Source organism: Phascolarctos cinereus, unplaced genomic scaffold, assembly GCF_003287225.1.
Source record: "Phascolarctos cinereus isolate Bilbo 61053 unplaced genomic scaffold, phaCin_HiC Scaffold_4;HRSCAF=312, whole genome shotgun sequence".
NCBI lineage: Eukaryota > Metazoa > Chordata > Mammalia > Diprotodontia > Phascolarctidae > Phascolarctos > Phascolarctos cinereus.
This window is the reverse complement of record NW_027555847.1, coordinates 138,425,231-138,445,707: the sequence shown is the minus strand read 5'-3', so window position 1 is coordinate 138,445,707 and position 20,477 is coordinate 138,425,231. Positions and strand designations below refer to the sequence as shown.

The window sequence follows — 20,477 nt, the reverse complement described above, 5'->3', positions numbered from 1 at the left end:
CCCTGTGTAATTCAGTGGTTTTGTTGAAATCTTGGAGTAATCTTTGAATTTTTCTTTCCTTTCTTTCATCTAATCAGTATCTCTATCAATAATATACATCTTTCACCTTAACTCCCTTTTTACCATTGCCAGTGCCTCCATGCTAGTCTAGGCATTGCCTTACTATCTTTACCTTTGTTTTAGAAGTTACTATCTGCTTGAAATACTTTTTTTAAAAATTTTCATTTTTTAATTTATACTTTATTTTTTAAAATTTGAATTCCAAATTCTCTCTTTCCAGTCCCTTCTGTACCCATTGAAAAGGCAAGCAATATGATGTCAATTAAACATGTGAAATCTTACAAAACACATTTGCCTGAAATATTATAATAGTCTCCTGACATATCTCCCTTTCTACTAGTTTCTCCTTCCATTCATTTCCATTTAACAAACATTTATGGAAGACTTGCTATGTACCAGGTACTGTGCACATCCTTCATATAGCTTCCAGTTTAGTCTTTCATTTCTCTTATAGCCTATATGGCTTCCCATTGCTTATGGGAAGAAATGTTAAATTGTTTAGTCTGACATTTAGGCTTGGGCTGTGGCTCTCTTCAACCTCTTTATAGTCTTATAGAAGCTTATAGAAGAATCCTTTCACTTATCAATTCAATGCTGTTACCAAACTATTTTTTCCTTGCTTCAAGCATGTCCTATGCTTTCCTAATTGTGCCTTTGCTTATGCTGTTCCCTGTCACAAAAATGCATTATAAGAATGCTCCCTCCACCCCAATGTCTCTGACTGATGACTTTCTAGCCGTACTTCAGATTCCCTTATAGAACTTTCTCTGATCTAATCTAGAAATGATTTCCTCAGCATCATATTTCTCTTATGTGCTCAACCATATTATCATTTGTATTATACTAATCTATGTTTCTCTTATTTCCCATACCAGATTGTAAACTCCTTAGGGATATGTACTTTGTCTTATTTATCTTTTTTATCTCTTCCATTCCTAGCATAGTGCTCTTTAAGTAGTAAGCACTTGATAAATGTTATTGAATGAATGAACAAATTAATGCATACCATTTAATTTCCTGGCATCCACTTTGTTTTAGGAAATGATATCAGAAACAGCCTTTTGATTTAAAAATGACTAGATGCATATATTTTCTTCTTTGTTAATTTCTTACTTGTTTCATTTATTAGGACATTTAAATCATGTATCTTTCTAATTGACCAAAATCTGTAAATTTCTTCTCTAGTTTAACTTATTCTTCTTACCTAAGTCTGGGTCTATGTGCCTGAAATATCCAGGATACATCTATAGGTTAGTTCAGTTGCATTTCCTATCCCTGAATAATTGATGGAATTGATTGTTCAGAAAAGTACTATCAATGCATATAGTCGCAATTTATACAGGGATCATTTGTAGCTGTGTCCTTAGTTTATTTTCTGTTACCTTTCTTAATATTTGAAGTATGTGTGATCATAGGTGTATTGATCCAAACATCAATTAATTATGAGGCTAATTTTTTAAAATATTAGCATTAGCATTTTATTTCCCTTCCAGTCCATATAGTTTATAATCTGAAGACCTCTTGATAACTGTCTTTCAATTCAGCTCTTTACATTTGCTGTTCATATTTAAATAGCCTTATATTGGTTCATAAATCCTACTGTTTTCTTTATGTTTATTTCTTTTTTTTCCCCTCAGGTGCCCTTCTTTTGCATCTTTTCCCTCATAATTATTCTCTTCATCCTTAGTTCCTTTTCTGTGGTCGTTTTTTTGTCATTTTCACTGTCTTAAATTTCTTCTTGCATTGTATTTTTCTTCAAGTTTATTGTAGATATTTTTGTGTATTACTTTTCTGATTTGGTAATTTTTTAAAGTACGTGTGTGTCTGTGTGTGTGTGATTTTCTTTTCCTTGCCCTCTGAATTCTTCCATGTTGGAGTTATCATTTCCTTCGGAGTTGTTTGCCTTCCTTCGATTTTTAGCCATGTTCAACCCTCCCCCCCCCATTCAACTACTACTCATTTTGCTTTCTAGGCCTCTCTTTATTTTTCTTTACTTGCCTCACTTTCATGCCTTAGCCCTTTCCTTGCTTTACCCAAGGATACTTTGCTTCTTGTATACATCCTTTCCTCCCTTCTCTCATAAGCTTCAGTCCTCTTATCTCTAGTATTTCTTCAATTCAACAAACATTCAAAAACCATAGCATACAAGGCAACATACCAGGTGCTGGGGATATAAAGGCAAAAATGAAAACAACCTTACTCTCAAGAAACTTGTGTTTTACTGGGGCAGAATTGCAATTTACGTTTATATAGTAAATTACATTATATAGTATTTTACAAAACATGGATTATATCATTTGATCTTCACAATAAATCTCTGAGGTAGGGACTACCATTTTTATCCCCATTTTGCAAATGAGGAAATAGGATCTGAAAGAGTGAGTGACTTTGTCATGTAACATCAGAGGCAAAATTTGAGCCCACTTTCTCCTGATTCCAAGTCCATTGACCTTTCCAGTATACCACACTGACTCTGTTCCTCCTAATCTTTGATCTGTATTTACACATCTTATCATATTCACTTCAAGTAATGTTTTCCTTAGTTCCTTACTTCAAATGTAATTGGACATTCTCTTGCCCAAGATAAAATTAATTGTTAGCATCTGGTTATTAACACAAAGTTGAGAGTCTGTTTCCATTTCTTGATCTTTTCATAGTCCTTTCTCACTATTTAAAATCTATATATTATAGTCTCCTTTGAAAATCATGATTCTTTCTTATAATCTTTTTGATTTATGCTCTTTCCTGAAGTTTACTATGAAAATATTCTTTGTCACTTCTGTATCTTTTTTTTTTTTTATCAAAACATAGCCTTGAATGCACGAAATTTTCTTCTCTTACAGGTTTGTTTCAATAATTATTGCCTTTGAGTTCACTGCCCTCCTTCAACTCTCTTACCTAACTTTTCTGTATTATTTGAATTTCTTCCTTAGTGGTTATTCTTTTTATTAGTCTTAAATATGCATAGGCTTTCTATAAATCCTCTCTTTTCTCTTTCATTTTTCCTCATACACATGTAAGAGGGGTGTCTTACACCTCTGGGCCCTGATTAATGTAACTTAAAAGATGCCCTACTCCATGAAATTTTTTTTAAGTGAAAATGCCACTTTAGATTGAATTACAGAATCAGTCAATTAATCACATCTGTAAAACAGGTGGAAACAATTCTTAGGCATCTATATAGAATCTATCAATCCAATAAACTTTGGTTTCAAACAGACTTCAAGCCATTGGATGAAATAAGATAGTGAACTATATTGTGATTTAAAGAATTAGATATACCTTTGGGCCTAGGAATGTCAGGGGAATGGATTAGAGCAGGAAAACAGTTTAACTTTTGGAATGTTTTGAGGAACCAGATCCTTGCATCTGTAACCAGAGGACAACAAAGGGGAAAAGGGGAAATGAGCCCAGAGATACTGGGAAACCTTACCATCATTGACCATGTCACCTGAGGGAATGGATCAGTAATAAAGATTGCATCCAGGTGGAAGTGGTGAGAGGACAAATATACATACTGAGGAAAAGGAGCTTCAGGGAGTGTGACCTTTCTGGGGCAGAGAGAAACGCAGATTTAACACTCTAGAAGGGTCCCAGATCCTCAGTAGGGAGTTACAATTCAAGAAAATTTCATTGATATTCCAGGATGGAAGAAAAGGACTTCCGGCCAACCAGAAGCTGAGTTACTACTTAGTCATATGTGCTTGCTAAGTGAGTCTACGTTTCACAGGGCTTTGTATACTCTTGTAGGAAAATGATCCCAGAATTTTGTGGGGATGTTTTGTACCAACTCTTTTTATTATGTAATACTTTAGTACATACTTATTTCTAAGAGCTAATTAAATCTGGCTGGCTGGTAATCAATAGAAACACAACAAATAAGAGCGTGTGAGCCAAGACTAGAAAACCACCTGTAACCCCTCATGGTTAACCCCTGCGTATCCCATAAAGGGAGAAGTAGTCCAACCCTCTCTGGGAAACTCTGGGAAGCCTCTAGTTCATTAGGGGCTGTAGCAGTAGTAGGGGCCTGGAGCAGGGGAGGAGGTACAATATACATTTTATGTGTTTCCAGTTTCCAATTTCTAAATCTTTCCTGCTTAATGTTATAGTATTCCAGGTGCCTAAAAAAAAATTCCAGTACCTAGCTGTATTGTCTTTTTCTTTGAGCAGTTATGTCTATTTTAAAATAGTTTTTCCTTCTTCTGATTTGCATTATGTTTTATACTTTTTAACTACATTCTATTTTAATTTATAGTTTACTGTGTAATTATTCTATATTAATGTGTTGTATTTCTTGCTAGATTGTGAGTTCCTTGAACTCAAGGACCATTTCTCAATTTTCTTTTCATTACCCTGAATACTTAGCAGTGTATGAATACTAGGTGTTTAACAAATATTCTTGAATGAATGAATGAAAAAATATCTCCTTTTTCAAAACTTTCTGTTTTTCCTTCAACTCATTTTATGCATTGTAGATATCCTAATAATAGAGCTCTCATATTTAAAATGTTAATGCTGCATATAAGTAACACTGAATTTTGCAATTTGGTAATTCATAGAAAGTTTGAGTCTTTCAGCATTAATGATTTTATTTCCATCAAGTCTTTGAGCAGTTGGAAACAGCTTACTTTTTGAAAGCAAAGGACAGGGGCAGCTAGGTGGCACAGTGGATAGAGCACTGGCCCTGAAGTCAGGAGGATCTGAGTTCAAATCCCGGTCTCAGACCAAACACTTGACACTTACCAGCTGTGTGACCCTGAGCAAGTCACTTAACCCCAACTGCCTTAAAAAAGAAAAAAAAAGAAAGAAAAGAAAGAAAAATATATCACTATGCAGAGTAAAGTAAGCAGAACTAGGAAAAAATAGACAATGTCTACAACATTGTAAATGGAAAGAACAATAAAATTAAATTAAAAGCAGTAATGTCAATTTATAATGACCAAATTTTGCTCTGGAAAAGAGTTCTCACACACACACACACACACACACACACACACCCCCATCCATCCCTGGATGCATTGTAGAGGTGGGGAACTATGCATGTAGAATTATATGTGTTTCTTCAGTCGTGTCTGACCGTCAGATGCAATTGAAATGTTGATTGGTTTTATTAAACTGCTTTTTTTCCCTCTTTTTAAATTCTTTCTAGAGGGGTTGTCTGGATGGGTAGGAGAGGGATGAGGGATATATTTGGAAATCAAGGTAATGTAAAAACAAAAGTTATCAATTAAGAATGAGATTTTAAAAAAAGAATCAGTATTATAAAGGCATTCAAATACTTTTCTGTAAAGAAAAGAATTGTTTTAGGATCTCTACCTAGAGATATGAGAGCTGTAGTTTATAAAACTTTGCCATTATCAATGTTTAAAAATTCAATATGCAACATTTATTAAGCAGCTACTATGTGCAAAGAAAGAAGTATAAAGATAAATATGCAAAATTTTCTGGACACTATGAGAAAAATAAAAATACGGTCTGTGCCTGTTAGCTATTCCCTATGGTGGTTCAATCTCCTGCTCACTAGGAAAAGCTTCATAATGGTTATTTAGACATGCATCCACTGGGACTTTTTCTTCCCTTCCTCCTTTGTTTCTTGTTCTTCCACCATCCAACTTCCCGACATAGTGGAATTTCATCTGTTTCTTTGTATCTTCTTTCTTCTTTGTTTTTACTTTGAAGTACTTCTCTCCTGTTCAGCACACTATTTTTTGTCTCTATACCTTGACTCAGGCCCATATCATGGATGTACTTACTGCCTCCTCATCACCACTTCCTAAATCCTTGGTTTCCTTCATGCCTCAGCCAAAGTGCCATCTCCTAGGGAAGCTGTTCCTCATCCTCTTAGTTGTTAGTGCTCTAGTTTCTCCCTTATGAAATTATTTTCTATTTACTTAGCTGTGTACTTATCATATTTCCCCATACAGTGTAAGGACCTTTAGAGCAGGGGAGTTTTGGGGTTTTGCCTTATATCCCTTGTATCTAGCTTAGTACTTTGCACATAGTTGGTGTAATACTTTTTTTTAAAATTATATTGGATTGAATGTCTGATAATTGGAAAGTTGCTAAACAAATGGCAGCATATTAGTATAATACAATTTTATGGTGCCACAGAAAGTTGAATGTGAATAGAAGGAAATATACTAAAACCTATGTTATTCAAAGCAATATGAGCAGAACCAAAACTGTACACACATTGACTACAAGCATTATAGCATCACTACTGCCACATAGTTTATGAGAACATGCTTGGGTTCACTATATATAGGATGTAGCTGATAGGGTGGAAAGAGCTTTAAATTTGGATTCATAGGATGTACATTGAATCCTAGCTCTGCTACACGCTACCTATATACCTTGAGCAATAAAATAATTTAATATCCCTGGTCCTCTTTTTCCTTATCTGTGAAAGGAGGGAGTTGGACTAGATGACCCCTTAAGGTCCCCATCACCACTAAATCTGTGATTCAGTGATCTACTGCTCATGAACCTGCCTCACTTCAGTCTGCTATATTAATCATGAGATATCTTAGCAAATAAAAAAAAAGTTACTTAAAATAAATTCCCCATTACTATGAATTTTCAAGTAAAGGCTAGAGGACCATGTCTGTGTGTGTGTGTTTGTGTGTGTATATGTATGTGTGTGGTGGTGGGAGATACTGTAGAGAGGAATCATGATTTTTGAGGTCCTTCCCCACTGAGATTCCATGTGCTTCTATATATGAAATATTACTACTTCCATGACTTCTTCAGTTGGTAATAACTTTTGGATTTATGGCCCCCATAAAACATTTTATGTAAGTCTCTCTAATATACATCTTATATATTTGTATATATTATCATTAACAAACTTTTACTCTAATGCCTAATTGTGACATGGAGATAATCCTGATTTCTTTAAGGTTATGCTAACAGGTGGTTATGTACATGGATTACTATTACTGTTAAGAAAGTTTTATTTATAATCTAGTCTTTTTGAAATCTTAAGTTGGTCAGTGAGTTTCCTGTGCATCTATATTGACCTATTTCAAAGCTTCTGCTTTTCTTTCTCACTGAAATAGATTTATTTGTGTCTTCAAATTTTCATTCTTTAGAGTATTCAATCCCCCTTGCTTCCAACTTCCCCTGTAAAATTTTAGGCCTTGGGATTCTACCTGTCCTTTCTTGAAAATCTTGAATACATTGACTACTATGCTTTTTTTTAATTAATTTTTTTCATTCAGCAAAAATTTGCCTTCTCTACCTCCTTTCCTTTACCTCCAATTGACAAAAAAAAAGAAAAACAAAACCCCTGTTACAAACATCTATAATGAAGCAAAATAAATTATCACATTGACCATGTCCCCCCCGCAAAAAAAAATGCTTCCCTGAGTCTTTATCTCTCTCAGGAAGTAGGTAGCATTTTTCCTTACGAATTTTCTGGAATTGTATTTGTTTATTACACTGATCTGAGTTCCTAAGTCTTTCAAAGTTGTTTGTCTTTCCCATATTGTCAGTGTATAAATTGTTGTCTTGGTTCTGCTCACTTCATTCTGCATCAGTTTAAAAAAAAAAAAGAAAGAAAAAAGCCCTGCCAGGTTTCTCTGAAACCATCTTTGTCATAATTTCTTACAGCACAATAAAGTACTTATCTCATTTGTAAACTAATTTGTTCAACCATTCTCCAGTTGATGAACACCTCTCCAGTTTCCACTTCTTTGAAATAGGAAAAAGCTGCTATAAATATTTTGTACATTCTTAGAATTTGTTCTGCTTAAGACTAATCCCTCCCATAATTTATCTACCTTCTCCTTTCTCCCCTTTTCCTCCTCATTGTCTTTTAAGTGATAGTGTGCTTGTGTGTATGTGTGTATTTTTCCCCTAGATGAGAATAAGGTTCAAGTGTTACCCACTCTCCCTACTCTTTCCTCTTTGTTTGTATAGACTTCTACTTGTACACCTCTATTATGTAAGATAATTTTCTGTAATCTTCTTCTCATCCTTTCTCCCCCATCCCTTTTCCCCCCACCCTTTCCATTATTTAATATCAAGACATAACAGAACCACTTCCAGGCCCTTTGTTTGAATTAGAAGGAACATATGCATCAGTTCCCCATATTAAAACATAAACCATTTATCCTCATTTAGTCCATTATGATCATTCACCCATGTTTATCTTTTTATGTTTCTTTTGACTCCTAGACTTGCACTTCAAGGATTCTATGTATCTTTTAACTTTTCATCAAGAATTCTTGGGAGTCCTCTATTGCATTAAGGATCCATACAAGATCATTCAGTTTTGCTGCTTAAGTTATTCTTGGCTGTGAGCCATCTTGAATATTATATTCCAGGGCACCTAGGTGGTGCAGTAGATAGAGCTCTAGCCTTAGAGTCAGGAGGACCTGAGTTCAAATCTGGCCTCAGACACATGACACTTACTACCTGTGTGACCCTGAGCAAGTCATTTAACCCTGATTGTCTCACCAAAAAAAAAAAGGCAAAAAGAATATTATATTCCAAGTTCTCTGTTTCTTTATTATGGTGGCTTCTAAATCTTTTGTGATCTACATAACTAGCTTCTATTTGGTCCATTCCAATTTTCAGAGTTTGTTGCTTGAGGATGCTTTTGTGCCTCTTTTGCCAATCTGTACATTCCCTTTCCAATTCTTTCATCCATGGGTCTCATTTCTTTTTAATTTTTTCCTCAAACACTCTTTTTTCATTGATAAAAAATATTTAACTTTCTTTAAAAAAACCTCCATCTCCTTCATAAAATAGAACTAGAAAAGTAGAGGGAGTACCTGCTTGAAAGCAAGGTATAAAAGTCTAGAGAGTCAGGAGTAGAGCCCAGGAGAGAGGAAGGTAGACTGGATTGCCCTGGAGAACTTGCAAACCTCTTTTACTAATCCTAACTTCCTCATAAAAACAAAGACTCATTTTTAAATACTAGAATTCTACTAACATTTCTGTATGACATAAAAATATGGAATATGCCTGTTTTCAAAGAATTAAAAATTAATGTCATTTAGAGGGTAATGGAGGCATATGGTGAGTATCAGTAGACTGCAACTTATAACCAGTGAGGAGCTCCAAAGAAGAATAGAAATAAAATACTTCATTAAGGAAGTATATGAAAGGAAAAGATGTGGCAAGAATTTGACATATAGACAGCCAGAGTGTTCTAATAGTGCCCCAATCATGTCAAGAGAGAGAGAGAAAGTTTCCTTACGTTGGTGGACAAAGATATGTGGGTGCAGAGAATGACTGCCTGACTGCCTGCCTGCTTGGGGCTGCCCTTTTATAGTAACCCACAGTGGACACAGGCAAGGAGAAGAACAGTCAGGCAGGCTATGACTATATGCACCCTGAATACTTATGCTGCTCTTCTCTGTTTTCATGCATCCTAGTGGAGTGACTTATATAGCCCTTGGGGTATGAACAAACCACTGCTCTAGTGAAGTCATTTCTGAATGCCCATTCCTAAATTTTAGACTTCAGGGCCTTTTCATCTCTTGTTACTTATTTAATAGTTAATTCACTTGTAATGGTTTCTCAGTGTAAGTCCTTTAAAATTTCACATTTTGCATTTTAAACCAGGAAGCTAAGCTTAGCTAACAGAGTTGAACTATGATCAAAGTGTAAGGCCTCACTTAATTGAGCTAATTAAATTGAAATGTAAATAGAAGAAATAATTAGCTTTTCTTTTTCTTTTTCTCTGCAATGAATGGATTGGAGACCTCAGTTTGGCTCTTGTAATATTTGCATTACAGTAAGCACATCACAAATAAGTGCCACTAGATGCTTTTCTGACTCATCATAAAAGCTCATGTTTATAATATTCTTTGCAATATATACAGTACTCTATTCATGCTATTAAGTAGGTAGTATGTATGTTATTACCCCCATTTTATAAATGAGAATGTAGCACTTATGGCATACCTCCTGTCTCACATGAAGTCCCCAGAATGACTGCCCCAGGTTTAAGGTTTTCCTTGGGTCCATATTTACTCAGAATGATAGTTCATAAGTCCTCTTTGATGTCTACTTTTTCTCTAATTAAGCAAAAGACATAGTTCAAAGTAAAGTTCAAAATTTAATGAAATAGTGGAGTAAGAATATTCTCTCCAGAAACACAGACATACTGTTCCACAAATATGCGGTGCATCAGTGCAGAGAATGAGTATGTTTGGGATCATGCATAAGGGACAATTCACACTTTTGAAGGTGAATGAGGTTTCATTTTCCTTAGCTCTGCACCTCTCCAGACGTGGTATCTCCACTAGGCCTGCTTCTTACTGGGTGTGGTGTGTCTCCCTCCTGCCTTTTTCCCTTGAGCCTGAAATATAATGGTTAGAAATGCCCTGATAAGAGTAGACTGACAGTGTTGTAGTCATAGTCGCAATACCAATCCAGCAAAAGCCCCCAGAGTACCCCCACGCTAAAATTAGATCTGTCCTTTAACAGTCATTAACTTGGTGCTTTCAGGTTGTCCAAGCACTTTGCATATGGTATCTCATTTGATCCTCACTATAACTGCCTGAAGTAGGTGCTATCATTATCTCCACTTTACAGAAGAGAAAGTAACATTGAGAAAGAAGTGTTAAGTGGCTTGTCTGGGGTCTCAGCAGCTAGTGAGACTTTGAGGCAGTATTTGAATTCAGGTCTGGTGACTCCCAAATCCAATTCTGTATCCACTGTGTAATCTAGCTGCCAGAGATCAAAAGCCTTCTGTTACAGATAGGGACCTTTACCTTAACCTCTCTTACAAATTGTCCCTGGCTTAGCTGCAAATCAGTCAGAATCAGGACCCAACTAGCCTGCTTTCCTGTCTCTATTATGCATATTTATCTATCGTTGTTGTTCCATTGTTTCAGTCCTGTCAGACTCTTCATTACCTCATTTGGGATTTTCTTAGCAAAAATGCTGGAGAGGTTTGCCATTTCCTACTCCAGCTCATTTTATAGTTGAGGAAACTGAGGCAAACAGGGTTGAGTGACTTGCCCAGGGTCACACAGCAGTGTCTGAGGGCAAATTTGAACTCAGGAAAATGGGTCTTCCTGACTCCAGGCCCAATCCTCTATCCACTGTGCCACCTAGCTTTCTTGTTTCTGTTTAGTCCTTTGCTCTCACAGGGCCTGGAAAGCTGCCCTCATCTTTGTTTGAAGAAAGCCTAATTGCTTTAGGGGTACATTTTAGCCACAGGCCCAGTGGATAGAACCCTGGGCCTAGAGTCAGGAAGGCCTGAGTACAAATCCAGCTTCAGATACTTAACAGCTGTGTGACCCTGGGCAAGTCACTTCACCTGTTTGCCTCAGTTTCCTCATGTGTAAAACAGGGATCATAATAGCACCTATCCACCTCTCAGGGCTGTTGGGAGGATCAAATTAGATAATCGTAAATTGCTTAGGACAGTGCCTGGCACATAGTAAGTGCTATATAAATCTTAGCTATTAATTATTGTTATAAGGATAAGGGACAAAGACAGACAGAATTCAAGGCCAAGTGTCCCTGCTGAAAATCCTGTGTTTTTTCTGCTGTCACCATTCTTTTTCATGTATATAGGGAACAAGAAAAAAATTCCTCATTACCAGCCGGATGAAACTGATGATACATATATCACCTTCCAGCTGCTGTTGTTTTGGGGGAGTGGGGTGAATATGACAGTGGGAAATGTATCAGAATCTTCAAGAGCAGCCAGTACCTTGGGGCACATTTGTGATGGCACACTTGGAAGCTTTTGTTCCTTCTCTATTTGTTGCCCTTGTGAAGGTTATACTGCTCTTTTAAAGTAATTAAAACAATCTATTGAAAAGAACTGTATGTGTACCATTTGTAGGGAAAAAACTTAAATTTGAGAATTCTTGGGCCCTGATTGATGAGCTTTTTTTGGTGTATTAATTGTTGCAGTCCTCAGGCAACATCCTACTTTACTTTCTCTTCAGGTTAATGAGACTGTATTTAAACCCCTTGGGAGAAAAGTTTATTTTAAAACAACTGCTATTGTGGAGAGAGAACCTTTTTGGTACTCAAACGAGTGGAGGATGTCTTCTTTCCCTGCGCAAGTGAAGCAGCTCTGGTCTTGATAGCTCCACTCAGATATTTCTGGTGTTTATAGACTCATCTGGGGTTGAGGCTCAGAACTGGGAAAGGCTGGGAAGCACACTGTTGTGGTTATTTTTCCATAGCCAGCCCTAGGCACAACTTTATACATCCTACACCAATCTGCCATCCCACCAATTAAAAAAAAAACACCCAACAGACTCTCTGGCAACAAGGGAAATTGTCAGTTTCAAAGGGGTAAGATTTCTAGCCCCCAACATGGGATTTTGTATCACCTTGCAGATTCCTTGGTACCTATATGTAGCACTGGCCATATCTCTTTCTGGCTCCCCTAAAGGCTACACACATCCTGAATTCCTATAACCTTATACTCATAGTTCTTGAAATATAGAGGTGTAAGGGAGCTTTTGGGTCATCTAGTCCAATGAAGAACTTTCAGAGAAGGAAATGTCTTGCCAAAGGTCATAGCTGGTTATAGAGAAGCCTAAGCCTGACTCCTCTCTTTAATGCTTGGCCACAATGCCTTGTAGAACAAGTTCCTAAGTCCAGCTGAGAAGGACTTTTGTATCAGTTAAACAGTTCTTTAAAGGTTAGCCAGGCACAAATGCTTAACACCTTAGTGAACCCTATAAGAAACAGAAGTATGATTTTTCTCTCCTCCCTCCTTGCATCCCTTTGAGTTCTCTCCCAAGCTGAAGTGAGAAAATCAATTAAGTGTTATAAATTATATGATCTGAAAAGAATAACCTACCCTTTGAATTTATTTAGTAGTTTACTGTTAGAAAGTGTTTGAAAATATTTCATTTAATTTGATTTATTGTAAAAAGGTAGAGCTGGAAGGAACCTTGGAGATCATACAATCTAACCTTTTTTTTTTTTAAAGAAATGAGGAAATCATATGACCAGGGAAAGTTAAATGACTTGCCCAAGTTTACAGAAGTAGTGAATAGCAGAGCCAGAATTTAAACCAAAGTCTTCCTGATGAAATCTAGAGGCTTAGGGGTGCTGGACCCCTGAGATCATGACACACAGTCCTGCCTAAAAGAATTCAACCCAAGCCTTCTTTCAGCCAAAGACAAGGTTTTTTAAGATCCACCACATTGGCCAGACTTTTAAGGAATCTGAGTACCTGTGAGCTAGATTGTAAAAATCTGAGCAGTGGCTAGATTATAAGAATTTGAGCACCTTAATGGAGACAAGATGGACCTTATATACAGAAAGACTATGGGAGGGATCTAGGAGTGACCAAGTAGTCTATGAGGTAATAGAACTCCAGGGACCTGGACAATGTGGCCAAAGGAGAATAGAGCCTAGATAGGATTAAGGGTGGGAAGTGGCCTGGGGCCATAGGGAGGTAGATTTGAGTGTAGCCACAATGAAAGGCCAGTTGATGGGATTATAGCCTCAGGATAACACCAGAGCTTTGGCTATGTGGGAAAGTCCAGTCCAAAGAGTTCCTTTTTGTGGTCTAGATCCTATCATCATTCCCACTCAAAATCTAGTGCTCTCTCAACTACATGTATCAGTGAACAAATGTGAAGCATGAGAATTTGTTATATTAACAGGTCATTTTCCTTTTATGCATTCATTTCCTTCAAAGCTAGATATTTTATCAGTTTTTTGTTAAGTCATTCTTCAGTCTCTGACTCTTAGTGACCACATTTGAGGTTTTCTTGGTAAAGATACTATAGTGGTTTGCCATTTTCTTTTCCAGCTAATTTTACATATAAGGAAACTGAGGCAAACAGGATTAAATGACTTGCCCAGGGTCAGACAGCTAATAAATGTTTGAGGCTGCATTTGAGCTCCAGTCTTCTTGACTCCAGACCTGGCACACTATTTACTGTAGCACCTCCTACCTGCCCATTTCATCAATTAGGGCAGTGATTGATTTATGAATCAAAGTGATGGGATTATAGCCTCAGGTGAATGCCAGGGACATAATGCATATATATATATTTTTATTAGGAAGTATATAAAATATCAAGGAAGTTGTAGAAGTTCAATGCCCATATAGAATGAATCTTAAAGGTTTTTATTCAGCTATGTCCTAATGAAGAGGTCTAGGACTTTGGGGTGCTGCTGGGGACACCCCAAGATCGCAGTACCAGGCCCTGTCTGAAAGAATTTAACTCAAATCTTCTTCAGCCAAAGGAAAAGTTTGTTAGTGATAAAACACTTAGGCCAGGTAACGCCCTTAAGGACAGGCGGGCATGAGAAAGTCTCAGCCTTTTGAACATGAGATTCTCAGCCCCAGTGAGGGCCAGGGTAGATCTTATATACTAAAGTGACTTTGGGTGACCAGGGGAGGGTCTGGGAAAAGGATGTGGGTGAGAATTCTGATTGGAAGGTCTGAGAGATTGAATAGACAATGGGAATAGATGATGAGATCAAAAAGGTGGGGCTAGGGCTTTCAAAGGGAGATAAGGGGCTGGGGCCTATAGACAAATAGAAATCAGATTCCCTTTGGGGCAAGGTCGAAGACCTCAGCTTGGGCCACACCCCATCACTAACATTTAAAAATATTCCTCTAAATGATTCTCAGTACTGATATTACAATTCCCTAGGTTGTTTTTTTTTTTTACTGAATTCTGAAAACACAAATAATGATAATTCACTTTAAAATATAATCAGGTTGAGCTGGTCAGGAAAGGACTATTATGGGATTAAGCAATGATATTTCTAAAAATATGGAGATTACTGTTTTAAACTCTCCCTAGCCTATTTCACTGCCCAATAATTAGTTAATAAGCATATATTAAACACCTACTCTATATTGAACATATAAAAGAATTAGAGGGACTTGTTTGAAATAGTATCTCAGGTTTCCATGAGAGCCCTAAATGTCATACAGTTTGTCCATTTAACCTACTTTTCTTATGGATATTGTATGAAGGAATTAAACCTACTGTAGGATAGACTGCAGGAGAAGGAGAAGCTTCCTGAAGTTAAAATTCAATAGGTAATTAATGAATATTGAATTAGAACTGTGTGATTTTTGTTACCAGGCTTATTTTCAATGTAGCCATACTTTTGTGGCAATTATGTGGACATAACCATTGCATATGTAATAATAATAGCTAGCACTATGCAGCACTTTAAGGTTTGCATAGCAGTTTTATAAATATTATTTTGATTTAATCCTCACAACAGTTTTGAGAGGTAGGTGCTATTATTGTGCCCATTTTTACAGATGAGGAAACTGAGGCAAACATTAAGTGAACTTGCCCAGGGTCACATAGCTTGTAATCTCAGGCGGGATTTGAACTGTCATTAGCTATCAGAATTCACAGATTGAGATATGTTACTTGAAGTAAAGACAAGTTTGTCCCTGTGAAAGGTCATATGACCTTTTATATATTTAAATGTCTTACTACCTATTTCTCCTCTCTACCTGTTTCTACTTTTTTTTTAACCTGTTTCTCCTCTAGAAAATTATGTAAGGAAGACCGTTATAGGAGTGAATATTGTCTTCTTTTTGAAGCGAAAAACTTTTCCCTCAGACTATAAGTCTAAAATAAAAGAGTGTAAGTGAAAAATCACGATTTAATGTACAAAGTTTTACTTTATATCCTAAAAAGTTGCATGTGTTGTATACATCAAAGTCTTTCTCTAATTAGATGGTTGTTTCTATCTGTGATGATTGTAACTTTTATCCATAGGTTTAAAGACATACCTGATATCAGGTCAGAGAGTCCTGAAAGAAGCCCATTGCAGCTGTTCAGAGGCATTGCTTTCTGGCTTTGAGGCAGGGGATTGCTCAAGCTTGTCTTCAGGCCCTAAATTACAGGGAACATCACCACCTGAGAGTGTCAGCGACTTGGCGAAGACTTTTAAAACCTTTGATAAAAATAAGGTTAGTTTTTCATATATTGTTTAAAAAACATTATTTTAATTCTAGAATAAAATTTGCAGAATGATAAATGTTATAGGGGAAGTGATCATTTTTATTTTCAGCACCCTGGTTTTCTTCTGACACAGCCTTCTTGATTTTGTTCTTTTTTTGTATAAAGACATTGATCACCCTTGTTCTAGTTTTCTTTGGCTTCTGCAATTGCATGTCTGTATAGATTCATGGTAGTGGATAATAGGTAATTCTACCTGCAAATAGTTTGGAGAAAATTTTCTATATGTTATTTCAAAGTGACACTTTCCCACATTACCCACCTATAACTTCCCAGAAACGAAATTGTACTTGATTATTATTTTTTTCACTAAGGGATATCTGGTATTGACTTACTGTAACAATATATGTCTCAGTATAATTCGTGGCCAAGGGCCTTGACCACCCCATCCCCCTCTCCCCTAAGCTCTGGACTTTGTGAATCTGGGGGCTGAGCCAAGGGAGCTCTTTGGCTCATTACTCAGAGTAAACTCTGGGAAATCTGCACAGATAGCTTGTGTCTGAGTCAGTCAGCTGCCATTTATGAAGCACTTACTATATGCCCAGCCCCATGCCGATCTCTGAGGATACAAAGAAAGGCAAAAACGAGCCCTGCTCTCAAGTTGCTTACAGTCTAACGGGGGGGGGGGGGGGGGGAAGACCACATGCAAAAAAACTATGTACAAACAAGCTACATGCAGGATAAACTAGAGATAATCCACGGAGGGAAGGCATTAGCATTAAGGAGAATTAGAAAAGGCCTCTTGCAGAAGGTAGGACCTTAGCTGAGACTTGAAGCAAGCCAAGAGGCTGAGATAAGGAAGGAAGGAGTTTCAGGCAAGGGGGACAGTCAGGGAAAAGGCACAGTCGGGAAATGCGGTGTTGCATGTAAGAAACAGTAAGGAGGACAGTGTCCCGGTATTACAGCGTACATGGGGGACAAGAGGGGAGAATTGGTGTGGTGTGGGAAGGCTGGAAAGTTAGGAAAGGGCTGTGCCTTGAGGACTTTATAAGCCAAACAGAGAATTTTAGATTTGGTCTTGGAGTAATAAGGAGGTATTAGAAGTGACTGCATTGGGGAAGGGGTGACGTGGTCAGATTTGTGCTTTAGGAATATCGGTCTGATAGTTAAGTGAAGAAAGGACTAGGGTGGGGAGAGAGTTGAAACCTAGGAGCAAGCTCTTACAGCAGTTCAGGTGAGGTGACAGCCTATACCAAGGTGGTGGCAGTGTCAGAAGGAAGGAGGGGGTGTGTAAGAAAGATGTCATGGAGATCAAAATGACGGTACTTGGCAACTGATTACATTTACAGGGTAAAAGAGTTAGTAGTTGAACATGACATCCAGGTTGCAAGTGTGTAACAGAGGCTTAGATTCCTATATAAACTCTCAAAGTAACAAATGTATGTTGGGTAAAACAGGGCTTCTTAAACTTTTTCCATTCGCTACCCCTTCAGTGCTTCTTAAATTGTGGGTCGTGACTCCATATGGATTTAGGAAGCACTGGGGAAAGAAAAGCCTTAATTTCACCCCACAGGAAATTCAGAAGATCCAAAGGTCTCATAAGAGCCCATAGATAGGTACAAAAACAGATATAAAGTATCCACAGTCACCCATAAGCTTCCCTTGAAAGGGAACTGGACTTGGGGTTGCCAGCGAGGTGATAGTCTGACATTCCATTAAAAGCTTTCTTCTCCAAAGGATCCTGTACACTTCCTTCCATACTTGTAGTGCCTCCTTAGGGTTAAGAATTCCCTGAGTGGCAGCTAGGTGGCACAGTGGTAGAGCTCTAGCCTTGGAGTCAGGAGAACCTGAGTTCAAATCCAGCCTCAGACACTTGACACTTACTAGCTGTGTGATCCTGGGCAAGTCACTTAACCCCAATTGCCTCACCAAAAAGCAAAAGAAAAAGAGAGAGAGAGAGAGAGAGAGAGAGAGAGAGAGAGAGAGAGAGAGAGAGAGAGAGAGAGAGAGAGAGAGAGAGAGAGAGAGACACTTCTCTGAAAGGAAAATGCATTTGGAGGCCACTGTACAGACAACCTCCTTCCCATCAGATCTGTGCTGTCTGAATAACTAACAGTAATAATGGGAGTCAAGTACTTGTCTTTTTGCTCCTCCATGTCATGACTTCTCCAAAATAAGAATCATGCACAAAAGATAAAGTAATTTAGGTATCTCTATGGTCTAGGACACCAAGAACCCAAACAAAATAACAATTCAGTTAATTAAGAGCAAAAAACCCCTACTCACTCAACCCTCACACCCCCACTCAGCATCCTCTGCCCACCACAGTCTGACAGTAGGGCTGTGCGAGCCATCCGACTTCCACAGAACGCAATCCCATGTGCCTCCTCCCTCCCAGAACTGTGGAAACTCAAAGACAGAAGCTTGCTTCCGCTGGGACAACAGTGGGACACACAAGAGATCTCAGGCAGAGAACTGAGGAGCAGAGGACCTGCGGGAGCCGGGTGGGCTGTGTAGCCCTCCACAAAGCCTGAGAAAAAGAGCTCAGCCCCCAGCGGAGGCCAGTTCTGTCCCCCAGAAGTCATTTGGGTCAGAGACCAAGGCTGGTGAGCCTCGAATTGCCCGTCATGAGAGGAAGCTTAGATGGCTTTAAAGTACAGCCCAAAGAAACAGCACTAAGAGGGGATGGGGTTACAAAATGAGCATTGGAGGAATATAAGGGAAAAATCCTGAAGTTACCAAGGATATCAGGAGAAAGAAAACTCAGCTAAAGACCGTGATCATAAGCAAGTAAACCAACAGGAAAGGTATTAATAACAGAAGGGAAATGCAGCCTCCAGATCAGGTATGTCTATGAATAAATATTGTAAGATAAAGTAAAATGTATCAACACCTGATGATGCAGAAAACCCTGTTGATTCTCAAGAGAGTATGAAACCCCACAGCAAGATATTCCTCAATGTTTTAAAAGAAATGTATCATGAAGGCAGAATTTATGGCCTACACAGCAGAAATAATTGGCAAAATAGAAATTATTGAAACTACAGTGTCGAGTCTCATCAAAGAAACAAAAGAGAGAATAACTGATTGAGTATGCAAATATATGGAAGCAAAGGACAGTCTAGGAAAAAAAACCCAATATTGTGAAAAGAAAACATGATCTCCTTACGAGAAAAACTTATTGATCTCAAAAACAGGATGTGTAATGTAACTCAGGGATTATAGATCTCCCAGAAAAACATTAAGTCAGAAAAACCCTGAACATCATAATGCACAAAATTATATAAGAAAACTGCCTTGAACTTCTGAACATAGAAAACAAAGTGCCAGTTGAAAGAATCAATAGATTATCCCTAGAAAATACGGTATGTTGTAAACTCCAAAACACATAGTTGTTAAAATAAACAATTCCACTAACAAAAATTCTGCAAGCCACCAGTAGAAAAAACTTCAAATATGGAACGCTAATACATTGTTGGTGGAGTTGTGAAATAATCCAACCATTTTGGAGAACAATTTGGAACTATGCCCAAAGGGCTACAATAGCACTTCTAGGGCTATATCCCAAAGAGATCAAACAAATGGGAAAAGGACCCACATGTACAAAAATATTCATAGCAGCTCTTTTTGTGGTGGCAAAGAATTGGAAATTGAGAGGATGCCCATCAATTGGGGAATGGCTGAGCAAGTTGTAGTATATGAATGTAATGGAATACTATTGTTCTGTAAGAAATGATGAACAGGCTGACTTCAGAAAAACCTGGAAAGACTTATATGGTCTGATGCTGAGTGAAGTGAGCAGAACCCAGAGGACTTTGTATACAATAGCAGCCACGTTATGCAATGACTAAGAATGTTAAACTGAACCCTTCTCAGCATTACGAGGATCTAAGACATTTCCAGAGGCCTCGGGATGGAAAATGCTGTCCACATCCAAAGAAAGAACTATGGAAGTCGAATCGCTCTCACTTAATTTTTACCTTAAGTTGAATTTTGTTTCATCTTTCTGATGGTTCCTCCTATTGGTTTTAATTTTTACTTACAACTTCACTAATGTGAAAATATGTTTAATGGGTATGTAAATGTAAAGCCTATGTCAGATTGTGCGCCATCTTGGGGAGGGTGGGGGGGGAGAAAAAGGGAGAAAAAATTTTCAACTCAAAAGCATATGGAAAAAAAAATTTTTTAAAATTAAAAAAAAATAAAATAAAATAAAAAATAAAAAAAAAATAAAAGGAAAAGTTAGAAACCAAAAAAAAAAAAAAAAACTTCAAATATAAAAGAAAGGAAATTCAAATAACAAAAGGCTATTCTGCACCCACCAGAAACCACAGGAGGGGATAAAACAATGTAGAGTGAAAAAAGAGCAAAAAAGCTTCAAAATGCAATATGTGACTTACACTGCAAATCTGAGCCTAATCATTAATGGAAAAAAAAATGGACGATCAATGGAGTACCCAGTTTTTCAGAAATATCTACATATATATATGTACCGTATACACACATATACATATACATGTGTATATGTATGTATTT

The 20,477-nt window shown here is 37.5% G+C and overlaps 1 protein-coding gene across 1 annotated transcript in view; it reads left to right on the top strand.

Annotated features, from left to right (window-relative positions):
- The window catches only part of ADCY9 (adenylate cyclase 9), a 192,548-nt gene that overhangs the window by 88,211 nt on the left and 83,860 nt on the right, over positions 1–20,477 (top strand). The window contains 1 exon segment of the mRNA XM_020995690.2: positions 15,759–15,952. Coding sequence (XP_020851349.1) covers positions 15,759–15,952 — 194 coding nt within the window.